We start from the raw sequence: 16,709 nt of genomic DNA on the forward strand, positions 1-16,709 counted from the left end.
CCACAAGGGTGGTGTCATCTGCATATCTGAGGTTATTGATATTTCTCCTGGCAATCTTGATTCCAACTTGTGCTTCATCCAGCCCAGCATTTCTCATGATATACTATGTATATAAGTTATATAAGCAGGGTGACAATATACAGCCTTGATGTACTCCTTTTCCTATTTGGAACCAGTCTGTTGTTCCATGCCCAGTTCTAACTGTTGCTTCCTGACCTGCATACAGGTTTCCCAAGAGGCAGGTCAGGTGGTCTGGTATTCCCATCTCTTTCAGAATTTTCCAGTTTATTGTGATCCACACAGTCAAAGGCTTTGGCATAGCCAATAAAGCAGAAATAGTTGTTTTTCTGGAACTCTCTGGCTTTTTCAATGATCCAGCAGATGTTGGTAATTTGATCTCTGGTTCCTCTGCCTTTTCTAAAACCAGTTTGAACATCTGGAAGTTCATGGTTCACGTGTTGCTAAAGCCTGGCTTGGGGAATTTTGAGCATTACTTTACTAGCATGTGAGATGAGTGCAACCGTGTCGTTCGTTGTTTGAGCATTCTTTGGCATTGCCTTTCTTTGGCATTGGAATGAAAACTGATCTTTTCCAGTCCTGTGGCCACTGCTGAGTTTTCCAAATTTGCAGTCATATTGAGTGCAGCACTTTCACAGCATCAGCTTTTAGGAGCTGAAATAGCTCAACTGGAATTCCATCACCTCCACTAGCTTTGCTCCTAGTGATGCTTCCTAAGGGCCACTTGACTTCACATTCCAGGATGTCTGGCTCCAGTTGAGGGATCACACCATCGTGATTATCTGGGTCGTGAAGATCTTTTTTTGTACCTCATTCCTAACATAAGGCGTAACTTGAGAGCTGTACAGGAAAAAAAAAAAATCCATTATATTTGTACACTATTTTTCGCAGCAAATACTGCTACTCAGAGGACCATCAAATTGCACAAATATGTCCATGAAGTCGTTCTCTTGATTTAAGAAATATGCCTTATGCGTCCTAGGATGTGGTCTGTAGCCTCAGCATCTACACCACATCTGAGTGTTGGCAGCAAACTTGAGAAATGAACCACAATCCCGAAGCCAACTTGGAAGTGAGCGCTCGCGGAGACACACGAAGGCGCTTGCGCAGTGATGCGAACACGTCGTCCATTTAGAGACGAGGCGGACCCGGAACTGCGGCAGGAAGCTACTGCGCACGCGCCAGGGGTCGTCCCCGATTGGCTGCGCCGAGGCGGGCGCCTTGAGATGCTCTGGCGTTGGGGGGTGTTGCTGTCTACTCCGCGTAGTCCTGGCCCCCCGGCCGTCGGTCCTTTCGGATCCTCACCGGTGCGTCCCTGGAGGGGGGAGGCGTGTGAGGCTGTGACAGGCTGTAGGCTTGTGTGGGACAAAGACGCGAGAGGCTCCAGAGTGAGGCTTTGAAGGAGGCGGGAGGGCAGGAAGGCGGCGGCGTAGCCGCGGCCGCCTCCTGCGGGTCTGGGAGTGTCGATGGGGTCTCAAGATTGAGGGGCGATTGGCTGCCTGCCGTGGGGCGCTGGTGCCCGAGGGCGGGCCGTGGGGGCGCGTCTGTGGTGGGGAGGCCGCCAGGAGAGGCGACTCCGCGCGGTGGTGCCTCCGCTCCCGCCCGCCTACCTGCTGTGGCGTTTGGGTGGCTTTCCTCAGGATTCAGCTATAGTGTCCTGTGCGGTATTAATTAGAATTAACTAAGTAATGGAAGAATTATTTTCTTTAGAGGGGCCATAAAAATCAAAGGAGCAACTTGAGCCACGAAAGGAAATAACGGTAACGCGTCTGCCTGCAATGGGGGAGACCCAGGTTCGATCCCTGGATTAGGAAGATCCCCTGGAGAAGGAAATGGCAACCCACTCCAGTATTCTTGCCTGAAAAATCCAATGGACAGAGGAGCCTGGTGGGCTACAGTCCATGGGGTCGCAGAGAGTCGGACACGACTGAGCGACTTCACTTTCTTTCTTTCTAATGGTGTTGGAAGTCGGAAAGCGGAAACAGCAGGGGAGGTGTGTTGCTGGTTCCTTACTATTGTATTTGAATTCTTGCATCCTAGAGGTTTGATGGTTCCCCTCCCACGCCCGCTTCAAAGCCAAACAGAATCCCTAGATTCTGGTCAAAATCTCCTTTGTCCAACTTTATCTTTTGATAGACGCTCTCTCGGGACCTTCCTCATTTCTAGTCTCATAGAACGTTATGTGCGAGACATCTAATAGTAATTATCATACATTGTAACGTTACAGATAACACTGAGTGTTTACTATGTCAGACTTTATTCTAAGTAGTTTAAGTATTTGATTTAACCCCCCAACCATCTTATGAATAATTATTATTATGTTGTCCTTGTATAGTTGCTAAGTCCTGTCTGACCCCATGGTCTGAGGCCTGCCAGGCTCCTCTGACCCTGAGATTTCCCCCGGGAATAATAGTGGAGTGGGTTGCCAGTTCCTTCTCCAGGGGCTTTTTCCTGACCCAGGGATCGAACTCTCATCTCCTGCATTGAAGGCGGATTCTTTTCCACTGAGCCACCAGGGAAGCCCAAAGAAGTTATATAAACCGTGTAAGATCACATGATAGAAATGTTAGTCCGTACTTATATTCAGGCATTTGCCTCAAAAACTGTATTCTTAATTATTGCACAGTACAGTGTATTAAGTTGCCCAGTAACATAGGTCTTCTGATGTGTCATTAGCCTGGATTTGCCATTTTACTTGGGAGAGCAGAAGTAGGTAGGTGTGAGAATATAACAGATGTTAGAGCATCACAGCAGGGTGCCAAATGGGTGTTATTTCTAGGGCTGGGAAAGGGCGCACATAGCACTAATTTAAGAAGTAATAAGGATTCAGAAACATTTTGGGGGAAGTATACTGATGTCTAGGGCTTCCTCAGTGGCACAGTGGGAAAGAATCTGCCTGCCAAGCAGGAGACGTGAGAGCTGTGGGTTCAGTCCTTGGATCAGGAAGCTCCTGTGTGGTACGAAATGGTAACCCCCTCCATGTTTGTGCCTGGAAAATTCCATGGATGGAGGAGCCCGGGTGGCTACCGTCGATGGGGTGGCAAGGAGTAGGACACCTGAGCACACACACATAATGATAATCTGCACTTTACTCTGAAATGCATCATCAGCAAGTTAGATGGCTTGGTGGATGCCTAAGGGCTTATATAAATGGCAGAGCTAGAAACCAAGCCAAGGCAGCCTGGCTCAAGTGTTTTCTTAATCCCCACTTTGCTGCTTTTCGCATACCTGCATACTCAAATTCATTAACATTTTCTTTAGTTTACAGGATAAAGAGAAGGGTTGAAAAATTAGACATGATAAAATTTAGGTGTAGAAAAGTTTAAGGGTTTAACATAGTGATTCTTAAATGTGAAATACAGGAGGACCAGTGGCAATGCTTTTGGCTGAGATATTTGGATAAAGCCATTAGTGTGTTCGACTAAACCAGGGCATTGAGGGTGAGCAGCGCAGTGAAAGTGGTGTAGAACTGGCCTGACTTGTTGAAGTGCCTAGCGAGTAAAATGGGTTCCTCAAATATTTTGAAGTTTGAGGGGAGTTCTCTGGGTTGGGACAATCTTTTCCAAGTAAGCTTTAGCTGCAGAAGAGGTGGTAGACTGTAACCGGGAAGGCTTCAGTCCAGTGTGAAAATGTACAGACCATGACAAAAGCATGTTTTTATCCATAAGATGAAGGAAGTTGTGTGAAATCCATTTGCCAGACCTCAAATGGTCCACTAGGCAGTTTAAAATATCTGGGAGAAGTACTCTCAGGTTCCCTGGGTTGTATTTTAAACAAACGGGACAAGTGAGATAGGCACTTTTTTTGTGGCCTTGCTAATATTTCCTCACAAATGTTGATTCATAAAAGCTATAATTTTGCCAGTAGACCAAATGGTACTATGTACAGTGCTTAGGAGAGGGAATTTTAGAATCTTTAGTGGACTGGGTAGTTATTTGGTCCAAACCAGAGCTTTCTTGATATTAAAATATCAAGCCGTCAGTTACTGAATTTCCAATCTTGTTTTTCATTTTCTGAAGCCAGTTAGGCTTCTCTAGCCAGTTTTCTAAGTTGCCATTTAGGAGAATATCCATTTGGACCATGGCAGTATTTCTTGTGGAAATGTCAGCAAGGTGATTTCCCTTAGCTTTCAGAGTCAAGTTTAGCAGAATCTTAGTATTGGCTAACGTTGCAGGTAAAAGTAATGCATCCAATCACTCCTGAACATAGGGACATTTTAAAATTTTATTTCTGCTAAAGTAAGGAAGCCACATTGCTTCCCCAACATTCCAAGATCTTGAGCTGCTCTGAAAGCATATCTACTATCAGTGTAAATATTGACAGTTTTGCCCTTGGCTAAAGTATAAGCCCATATAAGAGTATATAATTCAGTTTGTTGAGTTGAAGTAGTAAAGGTGCTACCTCAACACTATCAAAAGTAGTTCCAATATTGTCACTCTCCCAGCCATCAGTGAACCCAGTGTTACCCAAAGGAATTTCCTGCAGATCAGTCACAAGGAATCAGATGATCCCTCAGCATTAAGCACTCATGAGGGACTTTGTTGACAGAGGGGAGAAGAGTAGCGGGAGGGTCAGGTTATTTCTACAGGTTATTACACTGTAGAAATGTTATGTAAGGAGGGGTTAACAAAAGGACTTCGTAGGTGAGGACAGCTGACTTGGAAATGTTGAATTTAGGAGGATTTCTGCGTCACGAGTGTTAATGAGGATCCCACAACTGTTTTCTTGATGGTCTTAACCAAAATGGCGGTGGCAGTAATGATTGTAATACCCTATGGGTTGTTGGTGGTCCCCATGTTTTTGGGTGAGTATGCAAGGGCATTTCTTTCCTTTTCATACACAAAAAGGAAAAGGAAAATCTGATAATTAGAATGCCCAAGGGCAGGTGGGTTCATGAAACTTGTTTAAGGCCTTAAAGACTATGTTTTCTGGTTATTCCTATAGAATTGGTTCCTGTTGTTCTTTAGTAAAACATATGGAGGATTGGCCATAAGAGAAATTTAGAATGTTATCAAAGTGATAACCAACTAGCCTAAGAAAGCCTCGTAGTTGACAGTTAGTTTTGGGTTTGGGCTTCCCTGGTGGCTCAGCTGGTAAAGAATCCACCTGCAATGCGGGAGACCTGGGTTGGATCCCTGGGTTGGGAAGATCCCCTGGAGAAGGGAATAGCTACCCACTCCAGTATTCTGGCCTGGAGAAATCCATGGCATCGCAAAGAGTTGGACACGACTGAGCGACTTTCACTTTCACTTTGGGTTTGGGGAAACTTAGTACACCATGAAGCCTATTTGGATCTATACACAGTCCTTGTTCTGATATCAGATGCCCTAAATATTGAACCTGGGTTTGGGCAAACTGATGCAATTTTTCCTTGGTGATTTTATGTCTTATAAGGCTAAAACCTTATAGCAAGTGGATACTGTCTTCCAAGGAGGCAGCTTGAGAGGGAGAGCAAAGAAGCAAATCATTCACATATTACAACAAAGTAGAACCTGTGGGGAACTTTTTATCATACAGATCAGCCTCTAGGATTTATGAGAAATACGGACTTTCAGTAAAACCTTGAGTTTTTACTGTCCAGGTGAGTTTTTTCTTCTCAAGTGAGGGCAAAAAGGCATTGTGTAGCTTTGATCAACTGGAATACTAAAGAATACACTGATAAATCAGTTACAGTAAATAATTTACTTCCAGTGAGAATGGATTTTAGTAGAGGGTTAGGAACAACAGCCAAGGTGTCAAGAGATAACAGTGTTGTTTATTGCTTGGAGGTCCTTGGGCAACTCCACCTTTGGCCCTTTGATTTTCTCACCAGTAAAATGGGAATGTTATATTAGTATAACTAGTAGTAGGGATTGTAAAGTCTTGAGCCTTGTAATCTTCTGTTATGGGTTTTATGCCTTGAAGGGCTTCTTTACTTGTAGGGTATTAATTAATTTGGGGGAGGGGATTTGAAGGATCTATTAGAATCTCGATGGGAATGCGTGGGTGCCTGCAAGTTTGCTAAGTCGCTACAGTCGTGACTGACTCTTTGCAACTCTTTGGACTTAAGCCTACCAGGCTCCTCTGTCCTGGGGATTCCAGGGGTTGCCATGCCCTCCTCCTGAGTATCTTTCCGACCAGGGATCGAATTGGCAGGCAGGTTCTTTACCACTAGTGCCACTTGTAAATATCTCCCTTGATGGGAGATGCACTGTGAATTTTGCCAACTTCAGGTATATATGGCACCTCCATAAGGAGGGTGATAGCTGATTCAATAGGGAGAGATGATCTATGTTTTCTGAATCAGCTCTAGTAGCATGAGAGATGAAGCAAATACAGGTTGTCAAAGATAATTCCATTCACCTGGTTGGTTGCTTTACTACTATAAAAACTCTAGAATTGTTTACCCTTTGGGAGAAAGAAGTTCTGGCATGAGACTTTTCTAAGGAAGGATCAAGCTAATAAGTGGGTTTGGGCAGAGAAACTAAGGGGAAAAGGGTGTGTATCTCTCAAGTGGCCTAAACAAAAGGGTATAGGTTCAGAGACAGGAATCTATTGAAGTTCATTAGAGATCCCCGCTACTTGAACTGTTGTAGTACTCTGAGTCAGAGGCTCCTTTTTGTAGTGGTGTTGAACACTGAGAGTAAGTCTCTCATGTCCTTTAAGACTGGAAGAGACTCATCCTCAATCTGGCAAATGCTTCTCCAGATGTTTAAGAGGAAGAATTGGGAAGAACCCCTGTATTTTCTCAGAATCCCTTCATTAACAATTGGGAGAATGTTGGAAAGGCTGGTTAGAGGGCTAATGGCACCTGAAAGTGGTTAAATTTATAACAGTCTCTTTCCAGTGTTCTGACTGTTTGAAGTCCTAGCAAAACTAGGAGGGCTTTGGTTTCTTTTAGGGGCTAGCCTTGAATTTATTTGCTGGACTTGAATATTAAGAATTATGGCAGGCTTTCTTTGAGGTGACTCATCTAGAGTGTGAAAGAGCTGACTTGCTAGATTAGCTAAATCTGAAATAGGCATAGTTTTCCATCCTATCCTGGTCCATTTTATTGGAAGAGAAAGGTCCTGCTTCAGCCCATTAATGAACATACAGTTAAAAGCTACATAGGTGGAATCAACACCTGAAGAAAAAAAAGCAGAGTTTTTTTTTTAAAAAAAAAAAACAGTTTAAAGTTGTTGTAATAGTTATGAACAGATTCATCAGATTTTTGTGTGCAAGCCTGAATTTTGTTCAGATTAACAGACTTTGCGAAAGTCTGTGGAAACGCCTGATGAAGTCATCTGGAGATTGCTTGAGCCTGACCATATAATAAGTTGGTGGACTTGTCTCTGGGTTGTAATTCTAGAGACCTTTCAGTATTTTCCCAGTTAGCATGTGTTTTTTTGTTTTTGTTTTTTTCCTGCCATGCTACATGGCTTGTGGAGTTTTAGTTTCCTGACCAGGGATTGAACCCCAGCCCTGGCAGTGAGAGCTCCCATTCCTAACCAGTGCACTGCCAGGGAATTCCTCCAAGTCAGCAGTTTTCATACAAGGTGGGCCTGACCTTTGCTGACACACATATGAACTAGCTGATATAAGTTGGAGAAACCAGGTTGATAGTTTGAATGACTATACTAAATTCCGATACAAACCTGTGAGGATCTTTGTTTACTTTTGGAAAATCTTTGACTATTGCTTGCAGTTTAGCTTTCAGTTGAATTCAGTTCCGTTGCTCAGTTGTGTCCAACTCTTTGCGACCCCATGGACTGCAGCACGCCAGGCCTCCCTGTCCATCACCGACTCCCGGAGTTTACTCAAACTCATGTCCATTGAGTCAGTGATGCCATCCAGCCATCTCATCCTCTGTTGTCCCCTTCTCCTCCCACCCTCAATCTTTCCCAGCATCAGGGTCTTTTCAAATGAGTCAGCTCTTTGCATCAGGTGGCCAAAGTATTGGAGTTTCAGCTTCAACATCGGTCCTTTCAATGAATATTCAGGACTGACTTCCTTGAGGATGGACTGGTTGGATCTCCTTGCAGTCCAAGGGACTCTCAAGAGTCTTCTCCAACACCACAGTTCAAAAGCATCAATTCTTTGGTGCTTAGCTTTCTTTTCTTTTCTTTATAGTCCAACTCTCACATCCATACATGACTACTGGAAAAACCATAGCCTTGACTGCACGGACCTTTGTTGGCAAAGTAATGTCTCTGCTTTTTAATATGCTGTCTAGGTTGGTCATAACTTTTCTTCCAAGGAGTAAGTGTCTTTTATTTCATGGCTGCAGCCACCATCTGCAGTGATTTTGGAGCCCCCCAAAATAAAGTCTGCCACTGTTTCCCCATCTATTTGCCATGAAGTGATGGGACTGGATGCCATGATCTTAGTTTTCTGAATGTTAAGCTTTAAGCCAACTTTTTCACTCTCCTCTTTCACTTTCATCAAGAGGCTCTTTAAGTCTTCACTTTCTGCCATAAGGGTGGTGTCATCTGCATATCTGAGGTTATTGATATTTCTCCCAGCAGTCTTGATTCTGGCTTGTGCTTCATCCAGCCCAGCATTTCTCATGATATACTCTACATTTAAGTTAAATAAGCAGGGTGACAATATACAGCCTTGACGTACTCCTTTTCCTATTTGGAACCAGTCTGTTGTTCCATGCCCAGTTCTAACTGTTGCTTCCTGACCTGCATACAGGTTTCTCAAGAGGCAGGTCAGGTGGTCTGGTATTCCCATCTCTTTCAGAATTTTCCACAGTTTATTGTGATCCACACAGTCAAAGGCTTTGGCATAGTCAGTAAAGCAGAAATAGAACTTTTTTGATGATCCAGCGGATGTTGGCAATTTGATCTCTGGTTCCTCTGCCTTTTCTAAAACCAGTTTGAACATCTGAAAGTTCATAGTTCTTGTATTGTTGAAGCCTGGATTGGAGAATTTTGAGCATTACTTTACTAGTGTGTGAGATAAGTGCAATTGTGCAGTAGTTTTTTAGTTTAGGGTTTATTAGAAAGCAAGAGTTTATCATCTGGGTCCTCAGAAGGCTTAATTTTAAAAGGCAGGTTCTGATATATTCAGAGGAAAAGGGGATGGGATAGTTTTAGTGAAAAAGGGAAATTCGGCTGGAGAGTTTCTTGGGGGAACTGAGGGTGTAGAGGAGGTGCAGGTGGTGTAGAAGGGAAGAGAGATGGTACCAGAGGGTGGGCCTCCCCTTGAGGGCCGAGGAAGAGGGGGATGAGGATTTTGAAGCTTTTTTATCGTTCTTTCTTTGCATCAGCTAAGATGTTATTTTGCAAAGAGACAATTTTCAGCTCCTGATAACATTTGGAAACCTCAGAGTAGCAATCAAAATACTCATTTTCTTCAGTTTGGGGAATTTTAGATCTATGATTGTCCAGTTTTGTTTTAAGAAAAGTAAGTTTGGGAACTTCACAAGTTCCTCCTAATGGCCATTGACGTTCTAAATTGCTTTTGGGTAGGTTGGTCCATCTAGCTGGAACTGTGTATGCAGAAGGACTGTAGTTTTTAAACATAAAATCGGCCGGAGTCCCTGTAGTGGTGGAGTGCACCCTCAAAATAATTTAGGTAACTGGGATCCCATTTCTCAGAGTTTTTTCTCTAGAGTGAAAGAATAAGTTTCAAAAGCCTAAACAGCTCAAATACTCTGTAGGTCTAATACTAGCCAGTTCTAAGGGAACAGCCCAGTCATGCAAGGGCCAAGCTAAAAGCTGCTCAGCAAAAGCCCAGTGAACAGCCTAAGTCTGTGGGAGCGGGCCCAAAGGCTTACCAGTGCAGTTCCACTGGGACAGCCCATTTCAAAGGGGATCTGGCCAAAGGCTGAACCGGCACATTTCCGGTTAAACAGCTCCTGTTCTCAATGGAGTCAGGCTGGAGGCTAGTGCAGTTATAGTTGAAACAGCCTGACTTTATAAGTGTCAGGCCAAAGTGCCAAATGAATACTCACAGACAGAACAAGGCCTTAAACAGAAAGAATGAGTCCCTGAAACAGATCCTGAATAAAACCTGGAGAGCCTCAAAAACCCAAAGAAGATGTAAGCTCAGATCCAGGAGAAAGACTTACTCTTGAGCCCCAGGGTTTACGAAGAAAAGCAGTGGGCACCAATGGACTTGGCGTGGGTCCTGCACCTGATTGCTCACCAGCCTTGGAGTCATCACAGGTCTTCTCTGGATCCCAGTCTGGGCCACCAAAATGTTGACTTTAAACAAATAGACTGCCAGTTATTTCTCCGGGTAAAATGGGTTTACTCGGGATCAGCAAACAATTGCAGTTTGCGGTTTGCAGTCATGGTGAGCCATGTGCAAAACCTGCGCACCCAGGAGAGGAGAACACTTTTATGGGTGGGGGGAGGGATTAAGAAGGCTATTGTAGGAATTCACTTGCCAGTGTGGGAAACATGGGTTTGATCCCTGGTCCAGGAAGATCCCACCTGCCGTGAGGCAGCTAAGCCCCTGCAGCAGGACGGCTGGATCCCACACCCTCTGGAGCCTGTGCTCCCGGTCAGTAGAAGCCGCGCCAGTGAGAAGTCCAGGAACCACAACAAAGAGTAGCCCCCACTCGCCGCAACTAGAGAAAGCCTGTGGCAGCAAGGAGACCCAGCCAAACCAAAAATAAATTAAAAAAGGGCTACGGTAAACAAAGAGTCCATTGGAGGAATTGAGAGTTTGAAGTCTAGTGACTTTTCCTTCATTTTTTTTGGGGGGGAAGGCCCATGCCCTGCGGCATGTGGGGTTGTAGTTCCCTGACTAGAGTCCACACTGACGCCTCCCCTCCACGCCCCTCCACAGTGGAAGCGCGGGTTCTTAACCACTGGGTCACCAGGGAGGTCCCAGTAGTGACTTTTCGTTGGCTGAGTTGTGACAGTTTTATTGGCTGAGTTCTTGCCAGGCAAAAAGAGGGCTTTTCTTCTAACTGTTGGTCGTTGCTATCATCATACAGTGGTAGAGCTTCTCCTTCTGGCCTCTGGTCTGTATTTTAGTTGAGATTTCTGTGAATTTTTATACCACTGCTGATCCCTCAAGGTATATCCAGACTGGTTATTTATCAGATACTCATGTATTTCCTCATTTTTACATTGCTGAAATTGGGAAAGGTCTAACCAGCAGTGATGGCATGTCCCAGCTTAATTGGCTGTAGTTCTTTTTTTCTTTGTAGAAAATTGGAAATACACAGTAAAGAATCCAGAAGAAAAAAATTGCTGGTACTTCTGACATCTAGATATAATGTTAATGTTGTGGCATATGTTTTTTCTAGTCTTTTAAAACTCTCTATAGATGTGTAATTTGCAGTTAATAATTCAATGTACACTTAGATGAGTTTTAACAAACTTGTAACCACACTGCAGTATGATGGAGCTTACCTTGATCATACCTGAAAGTTCCCCATGCCCCTTTGTATTCTAGTCTTTAGCACAAACTCACATATTATTTTTTTTTGTCTTTTTCTTTTATAACATTGAAATGATGCTGAACATGTTTGGTAGCCATTTGTGAAATTAAAATTTACTGTTTTTAGAGCAGTTTTAGGTTTAGCAAAGTGGAGGGAGATGTTTTAGGTTTACAGCATTAGGTTTAGGTGGAGATTTACCATGTACCCCTGCCTTCTCCTGTTATCAGCATCCCTCACCAAAATGGCACATTTGTTACTGTTGACTCACATAAGTACCCAGAGTCCATAGTTTACATTAGGATTCATTCTTGGCCTTGTACATTTTCTGCATTTAGACAAATATGTAATGACATGTATCCATCATTAGGGCATTATAAACTATACTTTCTCTGCCTTAAAAAATTTTGTACTCTACCTTTTCATATATGCCCCTCCCCTAACCCTTGGCAACCACTGATCTTTTTACTCCATACTTTTGCCTCTGTAGTTTTCTAGGATGTCACATAGTTGGAATCATATAGTATGTAGCCTTTTGAGATTGGCTTCCTTCATTTAGTAATATGCATTTACTGTTTCTTTATGTCTTTTCATGGGTTGACAGCTCTTTTTCTTTTTTTTTTGTTAATTTCTGAGTAACATTCTGTGGTCTGAATGCACCACAGTTGTTTATTCATTCACCTGAGTGCTTGGTTGCTTTCAAGTTTTGGCAATAATGAATAAAGTTGCTGTAAAACATTTTTATGCAGGTTTTTTCAACTCTTTGTTGAAAGGGGTTTATCCTATGATAAAAATATGTTCACTTTTATAAGAAAGTGCCAAAATGTCTTCCAAAGTGGCTGTACCATTTTGCATTCCCACCAGGAATGAATGAAAATTCCTATTGCCCCACATCCTCACCGGCATTTGGTATTGTCTGTTTTGGATTTTCTTCATTTTTGATGACATATGATGTGGAGCGTCTTTCCATGTGCTTATTTGCTATTTGTATATCTTTTGTGATATGTCTTTTAAGATCTTTGGCCCACTTTTTAACTGGGTTGTTTTCTTATTGTTGAGTTTTAAGATTTCTTTTTATATGTTGGATAATAGTCCTTTATCAGATACACCTTTTGCAGGTATTTTCTCCTAGTGTGGCTTTCTTTCCATTACCTTGACATAGTCTTTGCAAAGCACAAGTCTTAAATTTTAATGAAGTCTAGCTTATCAGTTATCTTTCATGGATTGTTCCTTGGTGTTGTAGCTAAAAAGTCATCAACATAGCCAAGGTCATCTAGATTTTCTTCTGTATTATCTTCTAGGAGTATTTTTGCTTTGTGTTTTACATGTAAGCCTATGATTCATTTTAAGTTGATTATTCTGAAGAGTATAACGTCTTGTTTTCTTTGCAAGTGTGTGCATGCTAATTCAGTTTAGTTGTGTCTGACTCTTTGTGACCTTGTGGACTGTAGCCCACCAGGCTCCTCTTTCCATGGGATTCTCCAGGCAAGAATACTGGAGTGGATTGCCATGCCCTCCTCCAGAGGATCTTCCCAATCCAGGGATTGAGCCTGCATATCTTATGTTTCCTGCATTGGCAGGTGGGTTCTCTGCCACTAGCACCACCTTGTTATTGAGTTGCTCAGTCATGTCCGACCCTATGCGATCCCATGGACTGCAGCACACCAGGCCTCCCTGTCCTTCACCATCTCCTGGAGTTTGCTCAAACTCATGTCCATTGAATCGGTGGTGCCATCCAACCATCTCATCCTCTGTCGTCTCCTTCTCCTCCTGCCTTCAATCTTTCCCAGCATTAGGGTCTTTTTTTATGAGTCAGCTCTTTGCATCAGGTGGCCAGAGTATTGGAGCTTCAGCATCAATTCTTCCAATGAATATTTGGGGTTGATTTCCTTCAATATTAACTGGTTTGATCTCCTTGCTGTCCACGGGACTCTCAAGAATCTTCTGCAGCATCACAGTTCGAAAACATCAATTCAGCCAACATTTGCTGAATCATAGAGAAAGCAAGGGAATTCCAGAAAAACATCTACCTCTGTTTCATTGACTTCGCTAAAGTCTTTGACTGTGTGGATCATAGCAAACTATGGAAAACTTTTAAACGGATGGGAATACCAGACCATCTTACTTGTCGCCTGAGAAACCTGTATGCAGATCAAGAAGCAACAATGACAACCTTATATAGAACAATTGACTGGTTCAAAATTGAAAAAGTGCTATGAAAAAGCTGTTTATTGTCACACTGTTTATTTAACTTATACGCAGAGCACATCTTGTGAAATGCTGGGCTGGATGAGTTACAAGCTGGAATCAAGATTGCCAGGAGAAATATCAACAGCCTCAGATACGCAAATAATACCACTTTAATGACAACTGAAGAACTTAAGAGCCTCTTGATGAGGGTGAAAGAGGAGAATGAAAAAGCTTAAAACTCAGTATTAAAAAAGACTTAAGATTGTGGCATCTGGTCCCATCAGTTCATGGCAAATAGAAGGGAAAAAGGAGGAATCAGTGACAGATTTCCTCTTCTTGTACTCTAAAATAACTGTGGATGGTGATTGCAGCCATGAAATTAGAAGACGATTGCTTCTTGGCAGGAAAACTATGACAAGCTTAGATGGTGTATTAAAAAGTAAAGACATAAAAAAAAAAAAAAAAAAAAAAAAAAAGTAAAGACAACTTTACTGACGAAAGTGTATAGTCAGCGTCTTTCCAGTAGTTGTGTATGGATGTGAGAGCTGGACCATAAAGAAGGCAGAGTGCCGCAAAATTGATGCTTTTAAACTGTGATGGTGGAGAAGACTCTTGAGAGTCCCTTGGACAGCAAGGAGATCAAATTGGTTAATCTTAAAGGAAATCAACCCTGAATACTCATCGGAAGGACTGATGCTGACGCTCCAATACTTCCCACCTGATGGGAAGAGCCGATTCACTGAAAAAGACCCTAATGCTGGGAAAGATTGAAAGCAGAAGAGGGCAACAGAGGATGAGATGGCTGGATGGCATCACCGACACAGTGGACATGGGTTTGGGTGGACTCCGGGAGTTGGTGATGGACAGGGAGGCCTGACGAGCTGCAGTTCATGGGGTCGCAAGGAGTCGGACACGACTGAGCGACTGGACTGAACTTGTGGTGGCCTCTCTTGTTACAGAGCATGGACTGTGAGGCAGACAGGCCTCAGTAGTTGCAGCTTGTGGACTCTAGCGTGTGGGCTCAGTAACTGTGGCGCTCAGGCTTATAGTTGGTTTCAGTGACGTGTGGGGTCTTCCCAGACCCGAGGCTGAACCCGTGTTCCTTGCGCTGGCATGTGATTCTTAACCACTGGACCACCAGGGAAATCCAGTATCTCTTCACTCATTGAGTTCTTTGATTTTGCTCAGCAGAGTTTTTATAGTTTTTCCTTCTATAGATCTTATACATGCTTTGTTAGATTACCCTTAAATATTTCATTTTTGCGGGGTGCTAATGTAAATGGTATTGTGTTTTTAAATTCAAATTCCAGTTACTGCTGATAAGTTGGAAAATAATTGATTTCTGAGTATTAATCTTGTATTTTTGCAACTTTGCTAAAATTGCTGTTTTTAGCCATTTTTTATTTGATGTATAAGAAAGTTTCTCATATCATTAAACATTCTTTTAAAATGTGATCCCCATTTCCCCCCCCCCCCCCATTCATGGCTGTAGAATTATTTATATAACAAATAGTGAATGCCTTCTTGTGTTGATACTGGCAAAATACTGATGATTGGAAGGTAAGACTTCATGCCTGATCCAGGAGTTTACAACTTGGGGGAATTAATAGGCAGTTTCATTACAGTGTGAAAAGTACTTGGGTAGTAGACACATAGGAAGGATTTCTAATCCAGTCTTTGGGGGAGATGAAGGCGGCTCATAGTTAAGAGTCCTAAAGGATAAGTTGAAATTCATCAGGCAGAGAAAAGGTAAAGGCTGTATCGGAGACCCAATACTGTGTAGGGAGTTTGTTCAAAGACCTAGAGGAAATGAGAACATGGCTTGTTTGGGAAATTGCAGCACTACATTTTAGTCATGTAGGAAGAGAGTGTATTCTATTTTATCCAGTATCCTGCTGTAGATATTTAAATTTCCCTTTTTTCTCCTACTATAAGTAATGTTGGCATGAAAACCTTATACATAATTCTTTGAGTATATCTTTGCTAATTCCTTAGGGTAAATTTCCAGAAGTATAATTTCTGGGTTAAGCAAATTATTTTGGTAGCCATGTACATCCTTGTTGATGCCTTATTTTGTGTACAGTTTTGTGAGATTGCTTTAAATAAGAGTGCTTGCTGCTGTCCATTGCAGAAGCATGATGTGTGCTTGTAATGTTCTTGTCTTTTATCTGTCTCACCGGTCCTGTCCTGATGGAAATAACATTGAGCAAAAGTTTGGAAACATGGTTCTTGTCTCTTAATTTATTTATTTAAAATACCTCATTGCTTTAAAAGGAAATAGGATAGTAAAAATTGAACTGTAAATGTATTCTTTCAATTGCCAGAATTTTATTCACTCATTCAAAAGTATTTGTTAGTGATTATCATGTATCTGGCTTTGTGGTTGATGCTGCTTACAGAATGGTTAAGAAAACAGTGATTGCTACCCGCATGCAGTTTATGGATTGGTGGAATAGGAAAAAAGCAACATGATTAATATAAGTATGTGAATAATTATGTTTTCTTTGATTTTGAAACTACTATTTAAATTACGTTTAAGGCTTTATTGTTATTAGCTAGTCTATAGTTTTATCAAAATTGGTACAATATATGTTCAGGTTTGTACCATATATTTTGAATCTTAATACATTCAAAAGCCTTTTGTGATAGAAAATAAAATGTTACCAAATGTTGAATTTGTTTTCTAAGGCTTTTTACAGGCTTATCCTCTTATATTTTTAGAGATTTCATGATTATAGTGATGATATATTTGGAGGTAATTCTAATCAGATTTCTGATGAAATGACTTTTGGGTATTTTTCAGGTTAATACTGCTAAATATGAGACGATCAGCAGCACCAAGTCAGTTGCAAGGGAATCCCTTCAAAAAACCAAAGTTTATATCACCAGCAAGAAGTCATCCAAGTCCTAATGAAGAGGTTGCAAAACTGAATTCAGAAATAAAGTTATTTGAGGTAAAAAAAAAACAAAACAACACAACAGTAACGGAAGCCTAATGTAGAGAAGCATGTATTTAAAAAAATTGCCATTTAAACAGTTAATAGTGCTCACTGCCTATAGGAGTTTTCAGTATTTCTGATAAATTCTTCTAAAAACCTTAGACATAATGACTAAATATATATATTTGAAGGAATGGCAT

The 16,709-nt window shown here is 42.0% G+C and overlaps 1 protein-coding gene across 4 annotated transcripts in view; it reads left to right on the forward strand.

Annotated features, from left to right (window-relative positions):
• The first annotated feature begins 1,216 nt into the window (after positions 1–1,216).
• RAD54B (RAD54 homolog B) overlaps positions 1,217–16,709 on the forward strand; it is a 113,871-nt gene continuing 98,378 nt past the window's right edge. For 2 of the 4 annotated variants that reach the window (XM_043879866.1, XM_043879868.1), the window contains exons 1-2: positions 1,217–1,325; positions 16,374–16,524. In XM_043879866.1, the coding sequence (XP_043735801.1) occupies positions 16,390–16,524 (135 nt within the window). In that variant the 5' untranslated portion in view covers positions 1,217–1,325; positions 16,374–16,389. Of the gene's footprint in view, positions 1,326–15,991; positions 16,052–16,373; positions 16,525–16,709 lie in introns of those variants that run through there. The other 2 variants (XM_043879869.1, XM_043879865.1) reach the window with 2 other exon arrangements.

This window comes from Cervus elaphus, chromosome 21, assembly GCF_910594005.1.
Source record: "Cervus elaphus chromosome 21, mCerEla1.1, whole genome shotgun sequence".
Lineage (NCBI taxonomy): Eukaryota > Metazoa > Chordata > Mammalia > Artiodactyla > Cervidae > Cervus > Cervus elaphus.